This window comes from Actinia tenebrosa, unplaced genomic scaffold (genome assembly GCF_029948245.1).
Source record: "Actinia tenebrosa isolate PJP-AT-01 unplaced genomic scaffold, QUT_ActTen_1.0 PGA_scaffold0__85_contigs__length_37466705, whole genome shotgun sequence".
In the NCBI taxonomy this organism is placed as follows: Eukaryota; Metazoa; Cnidaria; class Anthozoa; order Actiniaria; family Actiniidae; genus Actinia; species Actinia tenebrosa.
In genome coordinates this window covers 12,381,205-12,403,438 of record NW_028292569.1, presented here as the reverse complement: position 1 = coordinate 12,403,438, position 22,234 = coordinate 12,381,205, and the positions used below count along the sequence as shown (strand labels likewise).

The window sequence follows — 22,234 nt, the reverse complement described above, 5'->3', positions numbered from 1 at the left end:
CTAGTGTGAGCTGCGTCGGTGTTTCTAATGAAACAGTAATGATGAAAAGGTAAATTATACACCGTGAAAAGATGAAAAAACTTACTGACGTTTCGGACGCTAGTCCTTCGTCGGAGTAAAAGAGGTCTTTTACTCCGACGAAGGACTAGCGTCCGAAACGTCAGTAAGTTTTTTCATCTTTTCACGGTGTATAATTTACCTTTTCATCATTACTGTGGTATTAGTAAAGGAAGTGTGGGCTCCCTGTGTTCTCGTGACTTTTTATGCAATGCTTTGCCAGTCATATTAGTTATGCCGTACATTTTGTAAACTAGTGCTACCAAATCAAACATTTTTCTATCGCACTGGTGTGAGCAAAATGCTTGTGATATCAGTCAAAACTAGGTATTTCCTATGTGTATTTCTGATAACGACCATTGGACGTACTGTAGAAGATAAACTACCTAATATTGTGTTCATGCTGGTTGATGACCTTGGATGGTTTGATGTATCATATCACGGGGCTAAAATCAACACAGATAACATTGACAGCCTCTCTAAAGAAGGGATAATACTCGATAACTATTATGTACAACCAATTTGTACTCCAACCCGATCTGCTCTGATGTCAGGCCGATATCCAATACACACTGGTATAAGGAAATGACTCTTATCCTTGGCTATTATTGAATATTCCTTCTGGGATTTAAGAGAGTTCATAATTATATTCATGTTAGGAAATTCGTTCAATATACTGTCTTTTTACGCAGGGCTACAACATGGCATCATATATCCACCTTCACCATCAGGGTTGCCACTACACTTTAAGATTTTACCAGAAAAACTAAAAGAAGTAGGTAAGACGTTGATCTCTCACAAGGAGTGGTGGCACTTTCACTGGGTTAAGTCAGTCAATAAATAATCTATTTTCTATATTCTAATAGGATATGCAACACATATGGTAGGCAAGTGGCATCTTGGCTTCTACAAGTGGGACTATACCCCAACGTTTCGTGGTTTTGATTCTTTTCTTGGATTCTATTGTGGTGCTGAGCATTTTTACACACATCAGATACTGGGTTACCTGGATTTTAGGGATGGCAGGAGAATATTAAAGGAAGAAAATGGTACTTACGCTACCGATGTTTACACCAAGGTCTGTTGGTTGAGAAATTGGTCAATTCCTTTCTATTTCTCCATTTGAAAACCTAGAAAACTAGTTATCCCTATAATTTGGAAAGTTGTTATAAAGAACAAAATCTCAAGTTGCCTCCAATCCCCCTTACCCCAATGACCCACTTTTGTGATTCAAGACCCTCTTTCAAGCAATTACCCAAAATATTCTGTCTCCTTGTTTTCTCACCCATTTACTTCCCAAACGATGTTTGAGGGGTATCAGTGACTGATTTCTCCTTAATCTACATATAATATCGTCATGTAGTATCATTTTCTCTTACCTCTTGCATACCTTCCTCTGAATATATCCTGTAATGCAACTAGCTCCATATATGGGTGAAGTGTGAAGTATTCCCATTTATTGCCACTTTTCAGCGTACACAGGAAATAATAAGGTCCCATGATCATTCAAAGCCACTGTTCTTGTATCTTCCATTTCAAAATGTCCACGATCCCTTGGAAGCACCATCAGAGTACATTGAAAAGTATAGCTTTATTACTGATAAAACCCGCCAGATTCATGCTGCTAAGATAGACTATACAGACAAGGCAATAGGTAACATCACTAGAACACTGAAAGAAACTGGGTAAGTAAAATGCTATTGTATGTGTGTGCAGCACATGGGGAAAGTAATATGGAAGAGTCCATTCTTCTGGATGTACATGGATACATGGATATATGGATACCCCATCTTAGTCACATGTTCTACAGGCAGCTCAGTAGGATTCCAACTTAATTGGTGGTAGCGGTGTAGAGTTTGGAAATGAACTTTAAGCCAAAATCAAAACAAATGGGAAAAGTGTAGCTAGCCAGGCCTTTTTTACCCCTTCCACAGCTTCGACCTGTGCAAACAATTTCATCAATTTAATATCCTATTATTTTTGCAGTCTTTGGGAGAACACACTACTGATATTCAGTACTGACAATGGTGGTATCCATCTATATGGTGGATACAACTGGCCTTTAAGGGGGGAGAAAACCACGCTGTGGGAGGGAGGAGTGAGGGGAGTTGCCTTTGTTAGTGGTGGACTGGTTCCTAGGAAAGGTGTTGTCTGTAAAGAATTACTGCATGTGACTGACTGGTACCCAACATTAACTCATTTAGCAGGTTAGTGAACAGGTTCTGTAAATAATGTTTCTTTGCTTATGAGGCATACATTCCAAGACATTAGTAGAGGGAGTTTCAAAGGGGTTCATGGGAAAAAAACAAAAATCAGAGTTAAAACTATTTCCAGCTAAAAAATTCTAGGATCCAAAATTCACCGACAACTGAGGTGATGATGATATGATGTAAAAGTTAACCTAATATAGGGGCTTCTCTGCAGTTTTGGAGTGAACCTGGCTGAAAGATAGTGCATGACAAAATACATCAACAGCTTACTGCTACGTTTTGTAGGATGTTCAGACAAGAATGATGCCATTGATGGAGTTGATGTATGGAAGACTATTGCATATGATCAGCCATCACCAAGAACTGAAATCCTTCATAACATTGACTTACCTAACAATGCTACTAGTGCACCTGGCTATGAAGGAATAGCTGTTAGGATGGGAGACATGAAGCTGATGTTAAATGTACCAAACTCTACCTGGTACATACCACCAGAAATGAAGGATGACACTACATGTTGCAAGGTACTCAGTCATTATATATGTACACAATGGGGGGAGGGGTAGGACTGTAATGGACCTAAGGAAATACCGGCTTATAATTTAGACATTCCTAGGTTGAGAAAAAAACTGGGTCGAATTGGCATCACAGTGCATTGTGGGATGGTTTTGGGGGACAAAAAAGCCATCTTTAAAATATATTAAACAGTCCCGCAATTGCACTGCGATGCCGACTTGACACAGTTTTTTCCTTAAACACAGGATGTCTAATAACACTCTTCTACTCTAAAAAATAAATATTATAATTACAATCACATTTCAATGTTTCTAAAAAAACAATGAGATGATACCTTTGAAAGATGGTTCCATTACTTTAACTAAAGTTTTCCACTTTTTCTAGACTGATGGAACTACTACTGTTATCACAGAAGCTTTATACAACATTACAGCTGATCCAACAGAAAGAACTGACCTCAGTAGCAAATATCCTGATCTCGTACATAAGATGAAAGATCGGGTTCAATATTACATGAAAGGTCTAGTACCACCTATCATGAAACCTAATGACCCTACGGCATATGAAACGGCAAAGAAGAACGGAGCTTGGTCTCCTTGGGAAGAGTGATAGAACAATTGGACTTTTACGTAATGTTTATAATAAATGAGCAGGAGTGTTTTATCAGGTATAAAACACGAGGCGTAGCCAAGTGGTTTTAGTCCCAATAAAATACGGTCTGTGAGTTTATTGAATAGCTTAGAAAGCTCATGATGTATATGTTCTCATACTGTACAGAATTCTTTATGAAATGAACCAAGTTAGATAGAGAAAATCCAAGTTAAAGTTTATGCAAATGAAGACGAATCTATATCAGATATAAAACCTCCTTCATGGTCATGATTTCTATTGTGTTTCCTTCATGAATTATTGAGTTTTTTTTACAAAGATTCATGGTTAGCTCTCAGTTGTTTTAATTATTTTACAGTGTAAATAAGTGATTACAAGATACCAATAATTACAAGATTATAAGATAGAATTATTATCAGGAAATAAAAATATGATCAAGAACATCTTATCGTAAATATACAAAGATAATACCACGGAAAAAAATATTAGTTAAAAAAAAGAGTATACAATTAATTTTTGATGAAAAATTATTAATTTTATAAAAATAAAATTGACAAAAAATAATAAAATTTACTTACCAAAAATCTGTTTTAATTTACACCATTTTGATTTAAAACCTACAAGATTTTTATTCAACATTCATTATTCAAAATAAAAATATAATTACTGTAATAAAAAGTCTTTTGTTTTTACATATTAATCTCTACATCTGGTCACGTAGCTCCATAACCTGCATTTTAGTTGTTTCTAAAGCATGTTTTGAAGATTTAAATTTCTTCACTGCTGTTTTCCCATTTAGTTGACGCATTGTTTGAGAAAGTAAAAGATGACAGCGATCCAGCAAAAACCCTTCAACATACTTGGCACCATATGTTTTGGTCAATCTTCTTGAAGGTTTCACAAGGCGATGTTTTTTAAGTTGTATTTGAAGAAGCTGTTGTACAGTTTTAAGGTGTTCTTCAAACTCACAATCATTTGCTTGCAACTGCTTCTGTAGTTCATCTTTACAGATTTCTTCACACTTTACCAGCATAGCAGCTATATGGTCATCTACTTTTTCAGAAGATACCAACAACAGTGCCTCGAAACCCAATTGCTTGATTACTATGTATGCACTGTTGATTGCTTGATCATCTACAATCTTCTGTACTCCCTCCAGTACCTCATAAGGAAGAATCTGTTCTAACCTCTTTTTGTTTTCTCTGTAAACCGAAAAGTTATCATTGTAAAAGCAAAACTTTGAAGATGTCAAATTTTTGGCAAGCTTTACTTGTGTGTTAGTCCTTGGTTTCAGTTTTTTCAGACTCTGCATAACAACGGCAAACTTTGTGAAATGGTCAGAAAGATCTAAGTGGTATTTGGCCAAAGCCTGAGTTGCACTTCCGCCTTGTGGAAGCAGACCTTTTAGATCTCCTTTAGCTTCAACAGCATCAACAAGCTGCTCATACATTGGAAGAACTCTTAGTATATTTCCCTGTATATCAAGCAAAGACTGGTTAATTGTCACCATTTCATCAACCAAGGATACATGAAGTCCATCCGTTTCTGTTTGTTCTGCCATTATGGCTTGTCTTCCCTGTATCTTGGCCACTTCACCATGACACTGGTTGCATATTCTTAAATACGAGCATACATCAGGTTCTTTATCAGGCGATCCAATGATGTTGATGAGGCACCAGTTCACATCTTTGTTAACATCTTCAACATATACAATCAGTGTTTCTGATGAGCAGTTTGAACAGATCACTTTACCACAAACCCTAAAAACAATATACTTATCATTATTACTAGTCATTGGGAGTATGTAGATGATTAACATCCAGATATCAACTGGTGAGATTTTAGTAGGATAGAAGTAGCTAGACTGCAGACTGTCAGACAACAATCTAACAGTAAATCTAGGTTTTGCTCTATTGATGCATATAGTTAGTAGTAGGTCAGTTGGAGAGTCATGTTTGACAAAGAATGGAAGTAAAACCATGGTGACACACATCAGCACATCTATAGAAACTATTGTTGGGCTGATAAAAATTTATTTTAGGTATAGATTCTCATTCGGTATCTCATGCTTATATCTAGTCAGCTTGTGAATTAATGCACCTGTATGAAGCACTATAAAGGATCTTTCAATTGTGAAAGATTATTTATATTTTTTATTTAATATTTACTGCTTGACTTATCCATTCTACCATTCTACCATTCTATTTCCTTGGGAAAAGTGTCTTTCAGCATGTACATGTATGTACGCGATGCCACATATAAAGCAGACTTACCTGCAATGTGGCTTCATCTCTGCCAAAGAGAAGGTCTTGTAGCAACATAAGCACTGATCAGACTTTTCCTATGGTCAATCAATCAAATAGGTAAAAAATCTATTAAAATCAGTAAAAAATCTGGGGATTAGTTTATTAGTTTTCTTAAACATGAAAGTTTGTTTAAATCACAAAATTACAAATGGCAGGGGATAGGGAGGGGGAGGGGAGGGAGATTTGTGCCTACATATTGTCAAGGTCAGAGTACTGTTTACAAAAAGAAGCTAGTTTTTGTAATTAAATTCAGTTTTGAGATGTGTAGCAGCACTCACAATCCAGTGTCTGGACTTCTGCCATTCAGGTATTTTCACAGCACTCAATGTACCCATCACAAAACTCATGATCTTTGAGGAACCAGCCTTCTTCTTAAAGCCATCCACAAGTCTTTGGCATTCTTCTTCATAGTTCAGAGCTTTCAATGGAAGCAAATGATTTTTAGTGCCATTGTTGTTCTTGGATTTTTTTCTTTCTTTGTAATAACCAAATTCAGCAAGACGTGACCGAACGGAACCAAGGGTCTGAGGTCCAACATCATAACATTTCTTACAAACCTGCAAATTAAGTAAGATGAAATACTTCTAGCAACAATACATAGTAAAACTACATAGAAGTTGAAGGTGTCTTGTCATATATGTGTATCATCGTAGGAATAAATGTCCCTCTTTCTTTCCCTTCATTTCATTCTATTTTATTTCTGTTTTAATCCTTTACTTGTCTAATTTAGCCTGAGCTTTTCATGCATTTAATTATTAAGCTATTACATTAACTGCTCAAATTCGATCAAGGTATTGGTACTTCATTAAGGTATGTATAAACATAGTTAACTTCATGAAGTACAAGACTGTTGTGCATAATACTCACCCTGTATGGAACTCCTTCAGCATCAGGAGTTGCAAAAACTGACAATCGACGTCTGTACTGGCTACAAGCACCACAAAACACCTCGCCACATCTAAATCAAAACAGACCAGTAACATCAGAGAAAATCTGAGGTCGTTTAATGAGGTACCTAGGTACAGTATGACGGAATGGTCTATTTATAGATCAACGTTCTTACCTTCTGCAATGATGCTTTCTTTCAGTGATAGTAAACCTTTTAGCACAATCACTAGCTGTACAATGAGTCCTACAGTTGCTATCTACCCAGTGTTTATTGGTAATATCAGCAGTATCGGATCTGACAGCAGCCTGTTGACCAACACGGTTTACTTCCGTCGGCTTATTCTCATCTTCTACAAGAAGCTGACTGATTGATTGACTCAAATCATTCCATTGAGCATTCAGGGACTGGGATCTGTAATATCGGTGACCTGACATCATTCAAATCTAAAATTAAAGCGTGGAAATAATAGAAAACGATTTAGAAAACATCGTCCGAAACACGCACTGGTAAAACAACAGGGTAAAACAATAAGTCTGTCAAACACACAGGGATCCCAATTACCATTTAAGCGGTCAGCGGTATTATGTCTTTATGTCTTTGTAAAATTTGGAATGGAATATCGGACTTTTGGATAAAGGAACAAGTATCATAGATGTCATGCAATTGTCTATTCTGTCTACGTATATTGTACAAATCTCTGGGCATCTCACGCCCGGTATAAATCTAGATAGAAAATTCTCGGATTCAATAACTTTGATGCGTGACCTAGGCATTGATGTAGGGCGGAGCAGATCGATAGACATCTCATTTTTATCAACCTTTAAAAAAAACAAACACACTTTTTCCCCTTTGTGGACCCCAGGTTTCGGATGGATGTTGCAGATGTCGTAAAACAAGATAGGATAGCGTTAATTGATATCTCATCTATCAACAGTAGAGTCGAGTGAGATAAGAGTCGACCAGTATTCAAATGGAACTATCTAGAATACATGCATATCCTGTTACCGGTTATGGTAGATCTGTACATCACGTGGTAAGAGATATCCCGGGCTGCTTGAAGACAAAGTTCGCACAAATTTAGAAAAACATGTTTCATCAACTATGGAGCCGTGAAAATTCTTATCTGTTCTGAGCTTATTAGGGTCACTGAAAGACTGATTTTGTCTTTACGCCGTGATTTTCATCGAATGAAGCAAGTTTGTCTGGTTTTCTTGTCTATGATTGGATGTGCGGAATTAATTTGGTCAATTATGCAAGAATATCGGAAATGATCCTTCCAAGTCAAGGGTTGTTTGGAAATTCTTCTTTTCCTGATCAAAACAACCTGGCTAATTCCAAGATAAAGAAATGCGATTCTCTTGGCCTTGCTGGCCTGGCCGGGAGTCTTCGTACAAAAAACTATTTTTAGCACCCTAAGTGTTCTGCTCACCAAGTCTGCTAAGGGAAGTCAGTAAATCTTACCTTTCCTCTCATGAGACACACACCTTTGTAATTTCTTCCGTTACAGATTTTATTGCTTGAAGAGGAATTCAAATCAATGAGTTAAGAAAAAGCAATATACCTTGGGATTAGTAAGAATTCTTCATATTATGGCTGGTTTGACACCTAACCAAAACAAATTAATTCCAGAAACGATTTTGTGTAACGACATTATTTTATGAGGCTCTTGATTGCACAGATATTCCCTTCTTGTTTCATGATTCGCTTGATGAAATTAAAAGTATACGACACAAGGACCGACACGAGGGCGAAGATCGCATGGTGACACCCTTTTAGATAAACAGTGTTTTTCTCATTATTTTCTAACCACGTTTTCTTCATTAGCGTATCGTTCTTATGAAGTAAGTAAAATAATCAAGACAACACTAAATGTTTCCGAGTTCAGGCGATTTGGATCTAAGCATGTTCGGCATCTTGAATGAAGTCCTTGACCCCCGGGCACACGTTTTAACTCGAAACACATCATAAAACGCAGCTTGTCTTACGGATCTGATTCATTCAAATAATCGTGGCTCCGAAAACACGGAATAGTTAAAAAGACTGTTCTACAGCTTTAGATTCGCTACGAGAGAACACAAGCTCAAACGCTGCTCTGCGTGACTGTAAGTACTATCATTTACAAGATACTACTGTGACAAAGCCATGCAGAGACATGCACGAACACTATTGCGCTAACATGCTGCATGACGTCTTTTACAGTTATCTCGTTGAATGAAGTTTAAACTACAGGTTTTATCTAACAAGGCGTGCTTGACTTGCTTAATTCCTAAATTGCCACATCGTGAGTATGATCTAATACTTATTATACTGTGGCCTCAAGGTACAATTACTAGCCATTTTTATATGCCGAGTGTGATGACATCATTCGACAGACTGAGCATATGAAAGCTCATTACCATACACCAATTAGTGTTGAGTGTTTTCTAACTCAGCATCGAGTATTATATTATTCAGTAATTATCACCATCGGCATGTTACACCCTTTTTATTCAAGTCTATACACTTCACGTACAATCCATCAATAACCTGGGTTTCTCGTAGGTAAGGTAGTAGTGCATGTTGCGGTAGTGTAGCGTTAGACATATTGCCGGGGTTAAATGTTATTTATGAAGATATACCAATATATCAAAACAGGACCTTCGGTACTGGCTAGACGTTCTCAGTAGCATACAACAAAAGAACCTAGCTCTTTTCCTTTTTCACTTTCTACCCGAATGCCTGCAATGATCGACTGTTTTTATTATTTTATACTATGCGTGTCGTGATTTCTCAGTTTCGTGGACATTCTCGATAGCATGCTGGTTCGACTGGTAGTTCCATTGCTGTGTGAGATATTAGCTTCTGTGTCATTTAGCTCAAATTTACGTTTTTCGACTTTTTGTTCAAATACCTAGCAGCTTTTGTCGCCAGATGTAAAAAGACTGAAGAACCAAAAAAAATCTTAAGGCTAACTCTAAAAAGGTAGTTTGATGATCGTGATTTAGCTTGTGTAGTAGGCCCTCAAGGCATTAATAATTCAGGGAGAAACTAGCTATTAAAATTGAAGGCATTCCTATCTTTCAAACACTTGAAAATCTCCAAGAAAAACGTCCTGGCACAGGAACTCTGTTTGGCAAAAAAAAACAAAAAAAACAACAACTTTGCACTTGATTATCAATATTGACAATGCATTGCCATTCACCACAAAATCCTGAAAATACTTTTCTTCGTTGCGCATTCAAGACTGTCCTCATGTTTGGACATTCTTCGATATTTTACTCTGCCCCCTGCTTGGCATTGCAAAGGGATTTCAATATTTCAGGCCACATTTGCTTAACCTTCCTTTTTCTAGTAGAGTCGATTGATCAATGTTCAATACAAAAAAGCGCGCTACTAATCAATATAGATACAGTTGATTGAAATGCTTGAGGTGCGCAAAGTCTTCTTCGTAGTTTGTCTTTATGGATTGTAGCCTGTTCAGGTGCCACGCTTGTAATTCATTTCCCATAACAAAGACTCTTTACTGGCGTACGTTTACGTACAACTGTCAAGCTTAACACATTCACTACGCAAGAGTACTGCTTTCCAAACACATTCATGTTTTTCTCTTTTGATACTGCTCCGCTGCTGCGCCAAACCACTTAAAAGAATGTTTGGATCAACGATTAAGTGTTATTTTTGGTCTGTCAAATTAACAAAAATCAGCTTAACGCATTCCACTAGAGCAGAGTTTCCCGTAGTGATGTGAGGATCGTAGGTCAAGCTGCGTTTTGTTGCTGTTTGTCATAATGACACTTTAATATGTTAAACATCACCATCAGATGGCTTTATAATGGTCCATATTGTAGATGTTATGTAGTTAGAATCATCCATTCTCACTCTAAGTGGTTTTTAAATCCTGCCAGGGTGTTGGTTTGTTGTTTCAGCACGACATAAGCGGCAAACGATGTCTTCTTCTGATATAAATAGAGTTAAACCTGACAAGGACTTGTCGGGGGGAGGGGTAGGGCATCAAGTAGGTCTTGCAAAAGCCAAGGGCAGAACAACAGAGAACTCAGGAAGACATATAGAAGACAAGCTTTTGATTTTTTAATGTATTGGTTCGTGTGTGGATATTTGTTGGGGGAATTAAAGTGGTATCTACGAAGTGTTGGTAATGAACCGGAAGCCGGTGAAAGAGTACAAAAGTCTGCTACGCATGCGTGAGAACTGTAGTTGAAAAAAGCCTCCTCACTCCCCTCCCCTGCGGACCTGTCATGGCTTATCAAACCAGCCTTGTCCTGATCTTTGACCTACTGCATCGTCCACGTTACCAAGCCTTTAGTCAAGAAGCCCGGCGAAACCTTCACACGCTGGAGTAACACAAGCTTAGCTAGTCTGCCCAGATAAGGTTAATAGCTATTATAAAGAAATCTGGTGGATAATTTTTTAAAAAAAGCCAGGCTAAAAATCGTGTCTAGCACATGCGGACGGGACATGAAACATTCTTGACGATCAGATGGAATCCCAGCATCCTTTGCCACTAGGCTAACAGGATTCCTGAAGTAGGAATAAACTACGTCGAGCTTAACGAAGCTAACGATTCACAAAAATACTAATCGATATGTAAGTTTCGAAGAAATACATCAGCATTTTATTTTAACTGATAGTGGGAGTTTCTGTGAGAATAGAGTCAAAATAACTAATTAACAAGTTTATATCAGGTAGTATAGAGCCCCTTACTGACCATGACTGATTACCATCTACTGATACATGACTCTATCCTGTATATAGTTAAGAGCTACATAAGCTGATCCACCTTAGGATCGTATTTAAAGCATCAGCATGGCTCTTTTCAAGAGGATCAGTTACACACTATAACCAATGCCGTACAGGAAATAACTGAAACAAAAAATCCTTGTGAAGGCCGAGCGCGCCCCGACAGATCAGTCGAGATGTCACGTATTCTATGAATACAAATGTGAAATAAAACTTCACCTAGAGAACTAGTATAGAATCTCCTTAAAAGGACCGCAATACCTGTCAATCAATCGACATTTACTTGCTTAGTTCGTAAAAGTAAAAAATAGTCATTTCTTACGAAGTAATTCCGAATGCTCTCCGGTTTTTAAGTTGAGACGATAAGAACTTGTGCGCGCTACCTTTTCGATATATCATTCACTGATTGTGATTGGCCGAGAGGTGGGGAAACAATAGAAAGCTTTAGTCTTTTACTCCCAGTATGAGACCTACAGGATATTAGAGAGAGATACACGATATAATAGTACAATATTTTGAAGAATGCAGTCAACAGCCCATACAAACGCCCTTCCAGTGCTGTAACGAGCAGAGTAAAGTCATTATTACTGACCAATATGGATATCATTATTTTGCGACCAGATGACAAGCCAAATTGGTTTTCAATTCTTACTTAAGTCTTTTTCACATATGGAACAATGACTTACTATTGAACTCCATCCCTATCTGTTGGCATATCTCTTGGATCATAATTTGCATTGCTATCGCCAAATCTTTCAAGCCTTTATTTTGATTCAAAGATTAAAGAATTATCTTAGTTAGTTCACACTCACTCTCGCTCATGCCGACCGCAAGGAAAAAGAAGAAACTAGACGGTAAACAGCCGGCGAAGCGCTTATCGATGTATGACTCACAATGACACACACATAGATAACTTATTCCTATGCATTTCTATGACGTACAGTCCTTCAACTGAACACACCCTTTTGTTAATATTTTTAGTTTCCAAGAGAGGTTTTGTTTAAGTTCATCATTTCAATACAAAAATATTTGTGCATTTACTAATGATCATAGCTTGATGTCCAAACCGACTCGCAATCGGAGAAAAATCCAGGATATGAAAAAAAAGATCGGAGAATCAAAGGAGCTTACGGTGCTTGTAATTTAGATACTTATAATAACACATATTGGTATGCGCTCTGATTGGTTAGTTTTGCTGTGATATCATTGGTGGATGTACGTGACGTCAGTAAATGACCATATAAAGTACGTAAGTTTCTTGTGATAACAAAACTGAGTGAATGATATTTTCATATTCAGATGTGGTTTCGCTGATGAGGAGCTCTTGAAGTAGGCCGCAGATAGTTTACGTGTTTACCTACTTGGTGTACTCCAAAACAAACCTTGAAGAGGTATGTATGTGTGTAATTTTAAACGTAACTAAGGTGTCAGAAACTGCAACCATAAAGTTTAAATTAAGAAAGAAAGGATATTTTGCGAAGAGCAATAATTTTATCTTAGAAGCCTGGCTGATCACATTCTTTCCAACCAAGTGAAGCACAGAGCATAGAAAACTGTGTAGTCATATTGTATGGTCAAATCATATTATCACCTATAAGCCATAAGCCACTGAGCCAAAACTTGTAGACTTGTACATTGTATAAGAATGAATTAGCCACCAAGAGAAAGCGCACTTACACATTGAATATGTTGTTCATTTGAAGAGATCTCTCACTTGATATATTAATCGTAAGATCTCAAGAATAAGAGGCGTTTCATTAATACTAATATGTTTTAGAGAAGTGTCTTTGAATATAAAACAAAAACTGAATTCATCATGAATACTTCAAATCAACCAAGCATCCTCTAAACCCATTAGTGTAATTAACCTCTTCAATGTATTTTATTACTTCAAGTCAAATGAAGTAAACCAAGGTTTCGCCAAGCCGACTGAAGTGATTTATAAAATCAGAGAGAAAAATCTTCTCTACAATCTTCATTGATCCGACATCCGTATCGTTTGGACGTTTGCAATCAGATAGGAAAACTGATACGACCAAGAACAGCCCTAAAAAAAGTACCGAGTTCTCACGGTCTTGTGGGGTGAATTCAATTGTGCAGTGAGATTTGTTCGTAGCAAATTTGTTCTAATCAAGATATGTGTTTGCTTACCAAGGGCGAGTGCGTTTTATAGAGACGAGATGGGTGTAAAAGAGAAGAGAAAAGAATAATGGCTGATTTGAATGGGAGTAAAAATGGAAATATAAATATAAAAGAAATAAGATGAATTATATTTGAAAGTAAAAAGAGAGTAAAATGATGTAAAACGGCATTTTAAAAAATGAGAAAAAAGAAAAAAATAATAATTTGAAAAAATGTTGAAGAACTTGAAACAAAAAAGGTAATAGCATATCGGATACTGAGATATAATATAAAACGAATAACTCATGCCTAGTGAGTTGAATATGTCCACTGTTGCGTGCATTTACAGACAGTTACAAGCCTCTACAAATGAAACTCGTTAATGATCTATCCTTGACTCACCCTGACTCCCTGACTGAGCCAATAATCGGACGATATTTTCCTTATTCACCCTGACTGAGCCAATAATTGGACGATATTTTCCTCTAGAATTGAAATTGCTTCAAAAAATAAAAATTAATGTTAATGCTAGCTTCCTGTCATGATATTATGGCCATCAAACGTCCTGCTGTCCAATTTGAAAACTTAATTTATCATCGTGAAATGAGTAGGTCTACGTGTTATTACAAGTACGTCCATGCATCGTCCATCGAACATGCATTTCAATCGACGGCCTAGAACATCGCACTAACTGAGTTACAGTTTCTGGCGGTAACGGTGAATAGTATTACTACAGCAAGATTCCGCTAAATCAAACGAATCTTCTTGAATGTGTTATGAATATATTGAAATTCATTCAAGGACTGATCGACTATACAAATCACAGTATTAAAGTCCATGAAAACTGATGCAGCTAATGGTGATGTTAATTTACTAGGTAACGAAGTAAAAAGGAAATAATCTGGAAACCTCGTCGACTACTGAAACAGCACTTTAAAAGACTTCAAAAACAGGTTAGAATGTTGTTCACAACGTCATGCTAAGAGCAAATGAAAACATCAATTCTAAAAGATCAAAGACAATTCAAGGCTAGACTATTACAGACAATTAGCTATTTAAATACAAAACAATTCGCCTATTTTCCAACCGCATTTTCAAAGGTTTTAGTGGTGTGGTTGAATATAGGCTGGATTGCGTCCCAAAAACAACAGAAGATTTCTTGAGTGAACGTAAGTACAGAGCCAAGATGACTGAATGCGGTTTACGAATGGTTGAGTGTTTTGCTCGAGCTATATTTAGTTGTTCCCCTTGATAGAATTTCTTTAGAACCAATCTGCTGTGAAATAATTCGCTCAATTGATCACTACCGAAGAATGAATGGAACTTAGTATAGAAAATGTTCAAATTTTTGCGTTGATCGTTGCTGTTCTTGAATCGCAGGTCGAAGTGACAAGAGTTGTTTTTCGTATTTGATTGATGATGCAGACTAAAGCAGAGAAGAACGGTCGAGTGGTGATAGTCGTATCTGTAGGAGTGATAATCATTGGCCTTGCTTGCATGGTTGCTGGTGTCGTGTTAATGGTCAAATATTCAAAGAGTCAGAATATCGACAGTTCATCTAACCGCGATCCCTACACCAAAGAAGCTCGCAAATCAGGACTTGATGTTCTCCTCAATAAACTACAAGACACTCACTTCCGCCTCAATCCGGACCGAATCTATAAAAAAGAAGGAGTAACTGATCAAGAAATACGTTTAAAGTACAGACCGAGGGATCTTTCTTGGGAACGATTAAAACACGTAGCAGATGAAGCTAGAAAACTACTTGTAGAATTCAAAGAGCTGCGTATGAGTAGGAATAAGTTGAGCATCCGAGAAAAACGTGCGTTAGAATTAGCCAAGTTCTGGATTAAACATGTCTTTCCATATGGGGTACCTTATGGCTATGATTACTATGTAGCAGACTGGTTACTTGGACCCGATGTGTTCTGCTGGATGCCGGTCTGTCACGTAGCAGAATCGTTTCATAATACAATACTCAAGCTAAAACCTTACAGCCTGGAAGACATGGAGGTAGTCAGAGAAAGACTCGTAGATGTTAATAGAACATTCGCTCAATATGTCGAGAATATGAAAATGGGAATCAAGATTGGAATGGTCCGGAATGTCGAAGGGTGCAAAGCAGGACTTGATGGAATTAAGGACCAATACCTTGAGATTTCACTACATGGGAAGCAAGGTAAGAAGTCATAATCGTCCCAGTTCACTAGGACCTTTTTTTTAACATGGACATTCATCCTGTATTATTAATATTTAAAAGTGTTTTTTAAAGATTAGTACTTTTTCGTGATTGTATATAATGACATTGATCACATGAAGCAGAACAGTCTGTCTGCCATTCGGTCCCTTGGGCTGCCATCTCTGCACAACACAGGAAATCATTTTTCATCACTGACACGCAACTGATTGATGGTATTGAAAACCTATCAGCATGCATGACTGTGGGTTAGATAACCATGTAGTTTCACTACACATGTCAAAACCCTGCAAAGAATCCTGACAGCGAGGCAATAAAATGAGCTGCTTTGGTTCTTTCCAGCTCACTAAGATCATCCCAGTTCAGTAGCCACTAACAAAGTCTTGCATGGAAAGAACACATTTTTAGAACAGTATCCAGTGATCTAATTATTTCCGAACATCGACAAAATGAATACATGTTAGAATATTGCATGGGGTTCTCTGCCATTAAGAGAAGCCGGGGAAGACTAGTTTTAAAGCAATCTTCACCATGTAGAATATTCTGTGTCGGTATACCACACGCAACACTCTCGGTTACGACAGATTTAGAAAACGATTTCAATCAACTTCAAGATCACCCATCCATTTATTCATTCGCTCATTCATCCATGTCTTTCATTGATTCAGTCAAGTAGAATAATCCAATACATATGTTTATCATAATGGTCATGTGATCAGGGCCCGAGTTGCATATCTCAATAATGTTGTTTTTGCACGTATCTTGGATTTGATTTCACTTAACCCGATTATTATTAATACATATTAACATCTACGGTGGTTAACTGCGGTCCAGTTATCAGTCTGGACGGATCAGCTTGTTAAATACTTAATTCTCTAAAATCCTTCACAGAATTAAGAGGTTATCAGTACGATTAGCACTTAATAGGAAGACTTCACCTTAACAACCTTCCTACGCATCACCAGCTTGATTTTTGACTCTAATTCTATACTATGGTTGGGCTTCCTGTGGAAGAAGAGATATTTTTTCCAATTTCTCTCGGGTTGAATGGACACAGGAATCCCATTAAGAAATTTTAAGACTGTGCGTCGTGTTATAGCGTTTACATTTAACATGTGAAAACCTTTTTAGGGGTACTCAACTGTACTAAATTACTTCCAAAAAACTTTTTCGACGAATTCTTGTCTGAGGTGGAAGGAAAACCAGAAGTGCTGGAATCATGGCAGAAGAAATACGGGAAAAGTATGAACGGTTCTTTGAAAGAATATCTGGTCCAGTATGTTGGGAAACCTATCGCTGACATGTTCAGGTAAGGACAGAACAATGGCTTCCATGCGCGCATAACCCATCGCTGACATGTTCAGGTAAGGACAGAACAATGGCTTCCACTCTGATCCAATCACAGTGCGCATAGAAGCCATTTGAGAGCAGCGGTAGGAATGGAAAACATGGAAGTGAGATATCATTAGCATGTTGACTTGAAGCGTTCATGAAGTGAGAATAAAAGATGGTATTTTGAAAATGATATCTTCTGTTGTGGGTAACTGTTTTGTGGTCCTTGATCCCTGGTTGTAATGGACTAGAGACGTTTTGTTCAGGAATAAAGAACCCTTCCCAAAATTTGTCCCCAGAACTGATGACCCGAAAACTGAGCTTGTTCTAAGTCGCGCGTTGCTAGAAAATTGTTTACTGTGATGTTGTTTGTCTTAATCCGCTGGATGCGTCTCCAATTCACTAATGTTGGTTATTTTCAACACAGATATCTTGAAGTAGATTACAGCCAGTATTGTCCTCCAGGGGACGTATTGACCGGCTACAGCAACCTTCCACTGAGTCATGTCTACAAAAATGGCACAAAGATTGGACGAACAACTCAACGCCTGCCAACTGGCGAGTTGATTGATGGAAAAAAGTCTTTCAGGGTCATCTTGGATTACTTCACAACAATTGACATCTCACCAAAAGAAACTAATAACATTGGATACTCTCTCATTAAAGAAGTTTATCCTAAGGTACGTCATCTATATGCTAAATGCATTATGATCATTTTCTATTAAATATGCGCAATGCAACAGTGATGTGATGATGGTTCATATTGATGTTGATGATGATGATGATGATGCATGATGACGGTGATACATGATGACGGTGATGGATGATGACGACGATCACGATGTTGATAAAGTTGTTAATTTTCATAATGAGTATGATGCATGATGATGATTATAATGATGCATTGGTTGTAACGTAACTCCTCGCTGTAGATTCTTCAGATTGCAAGAGAAGTAACTGAAGAGAAGGATAATGAGACTGCTGCTGAAGAAAAGTTCAAAAAGAGAATCAATGAAGATGACATGTATTTCAACGAAGAAGAGATACCAGCTTCTGAATCCGATGAACGAGCACATAAACTGTGCAGAACAGATGAAGGTGCAAAGAAGCACTGTCCTGTGCGATGGAAAGCCATTCAAAACTGGTTCACGTATTCACGACAGGTAAGGCATAGTAGACGTAAGAATGAAGTAAGGTATGGTATTTTAATTCAACCCATGTGAAACTATGAGAAGTTGCACATGTGCTTTGCATCAGGGAACGAAATTTCAAAACCGTGAAACTTGTGAAGAAGTGCTTTCGTTGGGACAACCCTATCTGTACTTGCACTACTTGGCTAAGCTTTGCTGTAGCAGTATGCTGATTCCAATAAGTTCTCCCTAAACATTTTATATTCACCGTACCAACTGTTGTAAAAAACATTTCAAGTTTTTTGGGTGCCAGTGTCACTTTGTACTTACTTCATATCTTGACATATATATTGCAGGTAATGGCAGCTTTAGATGCCAAGTCGATAAGTCTATTTCATTTCGCTGGGAAGAAGCACACGACTCCAAATTGTCCGGTTCGATTAACAGCAGATTATAATCCATCTAGTGCCGCTCAAGCATACGAACCCAGCAATGATGTCTGCTCCGATGCAGCTATGTATAGCATTCCGTTTTTTCAAAAGAAACCAGGCCCAAAGTACGAGGAATGGACTGTGTGCGCCCACGAAACAAGGCCAGGGCATCACCTTCAAGTAAGCATGCGCAATACGCCTATTATGACTGGGCGGAAACCGGAGCGAAGGATTGAAAGTATAAGCATGACGATATATTCATAATTTATGCATTTTTTTATCATTTCAAGGCCCAAGGTTTTAGCGAACGCTTCTCAGCAGCAGATAACGGGATCATGAAATCTCTGTCATCATTTATGTATTTCCTTGGGTTTCAAGAAGGTTGGGCTCTGTACGCTGAGGATCCTTTGATTGCTACAGATACAGATACCTACAAGGATTTCCCATTCAGAAGATACGGAACCTTAAAATGGCAGGTAAACAGTATATCAGGAGTCATTTGTCTGGATTTGTCTCCACTAAAACTCAAAAAAGTCGTCGCCCAATTTGAATTTACACTGGAAAATGATTTGAACTGCAATTTAACTGTAACTAGATTTCTTTTCATCATTATTTCTTTGTATATCACTATAACTTTGTCAACCACATTTGTTTATTCTTATATCAGGTACTTCAGGCAATAAGATTGATAGCTGACTCAGCATTTCATGACATTGGAAACTTCAGCCGTGAAGATGCTTTGAAACTGATAGAGAAGTATGCGTGGGAAACAGGGGATTTCCCACAAAAGGAAATCACGCGATACCAAAGTCTACCTGGACAAGCTACAGCTTACGTTGTTGGGAAATTACGAATTATGAAGCTTAGAAAACTTGCCGAAAAACGACTAGGCGAAAAGTTCAACCTGAAAGACTTTCATTTTCAACTTCTTCAACACGGACCTTCACCGTTTAGTTTCTTAGAGGAGATGATTACCTTGTATATTGACTGTGTGCTTGGTTCAAGAGTAGAAGGCTGCCAAGAGATATTAAACCCACCGAAGACAAGCAAGAAAATACATTCCACGGAACAAATGCCCATAGAAGACACGAATGCAAGGCTCAGCTATTTTAGAAGACGGTGAAACCAAGCAACTGAATTAATTGATTTTCAACAGAAAAAATATATATGCACAACGACAGCACTGAAGATCTTCAAAAGACGCTGTGAAAATGGCTGTGAATAGATGGTTTTAAATGATTGCATTCATAACTGAATGCGTTTGAGCAAGAAATCCAACATGGTTATCGATTGGCCAGATTGAGACCAGTTCCGTACGCGATCAATACGAGTTATAGTTAGACGAGGCCACTGTTTGGATCACACGACTAACTGTTACAGTACAACATATTGAAATCTGGCAAAACATTAAGGAGCTTAAGCGTCGATGTCAAATACCGGGTTATGGATTACAGTTTTATATCTATAACATTGCCATCTTACCTACAGTAGAATTAAGTGATCCTACCACCTCTTGGTCTTCTGTCCTACAGTATCAGTTTTTTCTTGTCAATACAATACAAGGAAAAGCTTTATCAAGATCTATTATTAGTATATTCGTACAAGGGAAGGAGGGGAGGGAGGGGAGGGAGGGGAAGGGATAGATATACTAAATCGGGAGGGGACGGGAAGATTGTACTTATAGTAGAAAGACAAAATAGTAAGTAAGAAGTAGTTTAGAGAGTGTGCTATGATGAAATGTTATTCAGACATTTTCCATTCAATGCAGAAACACGAAACAAGCTCAAAACATCAGTGAGTATTGACAAATGTATTTATTAATAATCACCAACTATTGCAACCATATTGTATCAACATTTTAAGAGGGGTTTTGTTATAATGGGATTTAACTCCGGACAAGATAACAGGCCAGATAGAGTCGAGCTACCCAAGAACAGACATTCAAATGGACCGATTAACTCTTGGTATATTATCTTGAAAAATTTTGCCAAAAGTGAATTAAACGCAAGATTTTTAATTGACTTTTGCAAGCCTTCTAGTTATAGACAGTATAGTCTGTCCGACCCGGCAGTTGTTGTTCAGAAAAACCATGAGATAGTGTAATATACTGCAAATGCTAACCGGAAAAATCTGTTATTAAAAATATGGGATTTATTTAACGTCTTTGATTGAACTTGCTTACAGTACGGCTGCATCACACTATATTGGGACGCAAGTCCTGTATCCTCCTCCTGTCACGTTTTATCATAATAACCTACTTCTTCTTTTTTTTTTTTTTTTTTTTTTTTTTTTTTCCCTCCCCTTTTTATCTCTACATAACTATGTTTAGTTCACTTAATTTATTAGATAACATATTGTACCTCAGGTTGTAAATAGTGACGAATAAACTAAATTAAACTAAACTAAACTAAACTATAGAAAGCACGTGCCAATGTCGTGTCCGAGCGATGTGATTGGATAAACAGTAGCTTCGAGCGCACTTAAAGTTTTTTGAACGCCTATTATTTGATGCGGATTACCTGGATCTAGTTTTAAACTATACAAAAAATAAAGCACAAAGATAAAGAAAAAAATATTTTTAAATCTCCGAATCTCGAGGCGCAGAGAATTTTTCATTTTATTTCGAACTTAGGAAACTATTCTTGAACATTCCTTTATTTGTAATTAGCGCGCGCTAATTAAAATTGATTTCAATTATTTCAAATTTAATTGGAAAATTGCCTACGTAAGCAATAGTTGATTGGCAGATAAGCTCGTTGGATGATGAGCGCGCTTCGAGAGAAAGAGTTAGAACTTTCAAGCGTTAGAAAAAAATTTAAGCAAGAAGTGAAGAACAAAATTTCATCAGCGTCAAAAGTAAGATAAGCTAAAGCCAGCAGGTAATTGCTGTGCGTGAAGCATGGCATCCGTGGTACATGCAAAGAAGTACATCAAGCCACATGCCGGCGTGATTACATCAGCAGTAGAAACTCACTGTAGACCTACCAAGATACCGGTCTGGACTGGCTATACAAGTAGATCAAGCAGTGAGGATTCAGATGAACAAACATCAAGAATCAAGTCATCTGAAATACGCCGGTCATTAACAGCATCCAGACTTCCTGTCAAATTTGACGTCGTCCCCGGAAGTAAAGTGGATGTTAAAGACATGCGCACTAGTGATGTGGTGCGACCAAGATCAGAAAGACAAAGAGAGATAAAGGAGTGTCTCAGTATAAACCAAGCCCGATGTAACGAGGCAATTGAACAGGGATTAAAACAGGTTCTCCCTGGTATCATGAAGCAACTGCTTGTGCAAGGAGTTGGAAAAAAGGACGAGAGCTTACCTAAGGGAAGAAAGCAGAGCAAGCCAAGGAATAACGGTAGCAACCGCAAGATGTCAGCTCTAAACATCTCTGTACCTCGCAAAACCAGTACGCACAGAAAACTGCCTGGGAAGGTAAAGATATATGAATTGATGTTAGTAAAGAAGAATAAAATGTGTTTGTAGGTATAAGAAATCGAGGATACTATTACTGATATTCTAGGATCGATAGATAGATGAATGGATGAATTTATGTATAGCAGGATCGGTAAATGGATGGCAGATAAAAGGATATAATGGTAGATGTAGAGAAGGGGGAGTGGGAGGGAAGAAAGCACAGACAAGAGAAGGAAAAATGGAAAAACTGAACTTTTGAGGGGAGTAGGAGGAGGAAA

General features: G+C 37.6%; 3 protein-coding genes across 5 annotated transcripts; 2 read left to right on the top strand and 1 right to left on the bottom strand.

Moving 5' to 3' along the window:
• The first annotated feature begins 270 nt into the window (after positions 1 to 270).
• Positions 271 to 3,457, top strand: LOC116297159 (arylsulfatase B). Its single transcript, XM_031705328.2, has 7 exons — positions 271 to 632; positions 750 to 836; positions 924 to 1,135; positions 1,531 to 1,742; positions 2,044 to 2,264; positions 2,553 to 2,791; positions 3,168 to 3,457. The coding sequence occupies exons 1-7, from the start codon at positions 359 to 361 to the stop codon at positions 3,390 to 3,392; spliced, it is 1,470 nt and encodes a 489-aa protein (XP_031561188.1). The 5' UTR covers positions 271 to 358; the 3' UTR covers positions 3,393 to 3,457.
• Positions 3,458 to 3,603: 146 nt separating this feature from the next.
• On the bottom strand, positions 3,604 to 7,123 carry LOC116297158 (uncharacterized). The gene is made up of 5 exons (XM_031705327.2): positions 6,762 to 7,123; positions 6,566 to 6,656; positions 5,977 to 6,255; positions 5,666 to 5,733; positions 3,604 to 5,152 (listed from the first exon to the last, which is right to left on the bottom strand). Exons 1-5 carry the CDS (start codon positions 7,022 to 7,024, stop codon positions 4,096 to 4,098), a joined length of 1,758 nt encoding a protein of 585 aa, XP_031561187.1. The 5' UTR covers positions 7,025 to 7,123; the 3' UTR covers positions 3,604 to 4,095.
• Positions 7,124 to 8,557: 1,434 nt separating this feature from the next.
• On the top strand, positions 8,558 to 20,689 carry LOC116297157 (uncharacterized). 3 transcript variants are annotated; one of them, XM_031705324.2, is made up of 10 exons: positions 8,558 to 8,689; positions 12,624 to 12,715; positions 14,323 to 14,398; positions 14,826 to 15,624; positions 16,774 to 16,951; positions 17,402 to 17,654; positions 17,907 to 18,137; positions 18,461 to 18,715; positions 18,826 to 19,011; positions 19,203 to 20,689. In XM_031705324.2, exons 4-10 carry the CDS (start codon positions 14,862 to 14,864, stop codon positions 19,656 to 19,658), a joined length of 2,322 nt encoding a protein of 773 aa, XP_031561184.1. In that variant the 5' UTR covers positions 8,558 to 8,689; positions 12,624 to 12,715; positions 14,323 to 14,398; positions 14,826 to 14,861; the 3' UTR covers positions 19,659 to 20,689. The 3 variants fall into 3 exon arrangements, with proteins under 3 accessions (XP_031561184.1, XP_031561186.1, XP_031561185.1); XM_031705326.2 differs by lacking the exon at positions 8,558 to 8,689 and adding an exon at positions 8,850 to 8,868; XM_031705325.2 differs by lacking the exon at positions 8,558 to 8,689 and adding an exon at positions 8,945 to 9,128.
• Positions 20,690 to 22,234: the final 1,545 nt, after the last annotated feature.

Excerpts from the sequence above, each read along its gene's own strand:
- LOC116297159 (XM_031705328.2), top strand. The coding sequence starts at position 359 with ATGCTTGTGATATCAGTCAAAACTAGGTATTTCCTATGTGTATTTCTG. Across the intron at positions 633-749 it reads CCGATATCCAATACACACTG|GGCTACAACATGGCATCATA; the intron begins GTATAAGGAAAT and ends CTTTTTACGCAG. Across the intron at positions 1,136-1,530 it reads CTACCGATGTTTACACCAAG|CGTACACAGGAAATAATAAG; the intron begins GTCTGTTGGTTG and ends GCCACTTTTCAG.
- LOC116297157 (XM_031705324.2), top strand. The coding sequence starts at position 14,862 with ATGATGCAGACTAAAGCAGAGAAGAACGGTCGAGTGGTGATAGTCGTA. Across the intron at positions 18,138-18,460 it reads GGTTCACGTATTCACGACAG|GTAATGGCAGCTTTAGATGC; the intron begins GTAAGGCATAGT and ends TATATATTGCAG. Across the intron at positions 18,716-18,825 it reads GGCCAGGGCATCACCTTCAA|GCCCAAGGTTTTAGCGAACG; the intron begins GTAAGCATGCGC and ends TATCATTTCAAG.
- LOC116297158 (XM_031705327.2), bottom strand. The coding sequence starts at position 7,024 with ATGATGTCAGGTCACCGATATTACAGATCCCAGTCCCTGAATGCTCAA. Across the intron at positions 5,734-5,976 it reads AGAAGTCCAGACACTGGATT|GAAAAGTCTGATCAGTGCTT; the intron begins GTGAGTGCTGCT and ends GATTGACCATAG. Across the intron at positions 5,153-5,665 it reads GAGATGAAGCCACATTGCAG|GGTTTGTGGTAAAGTGATCT; the intron begins GTAAGTCTGCTT and ends TATTGTTTTTAG.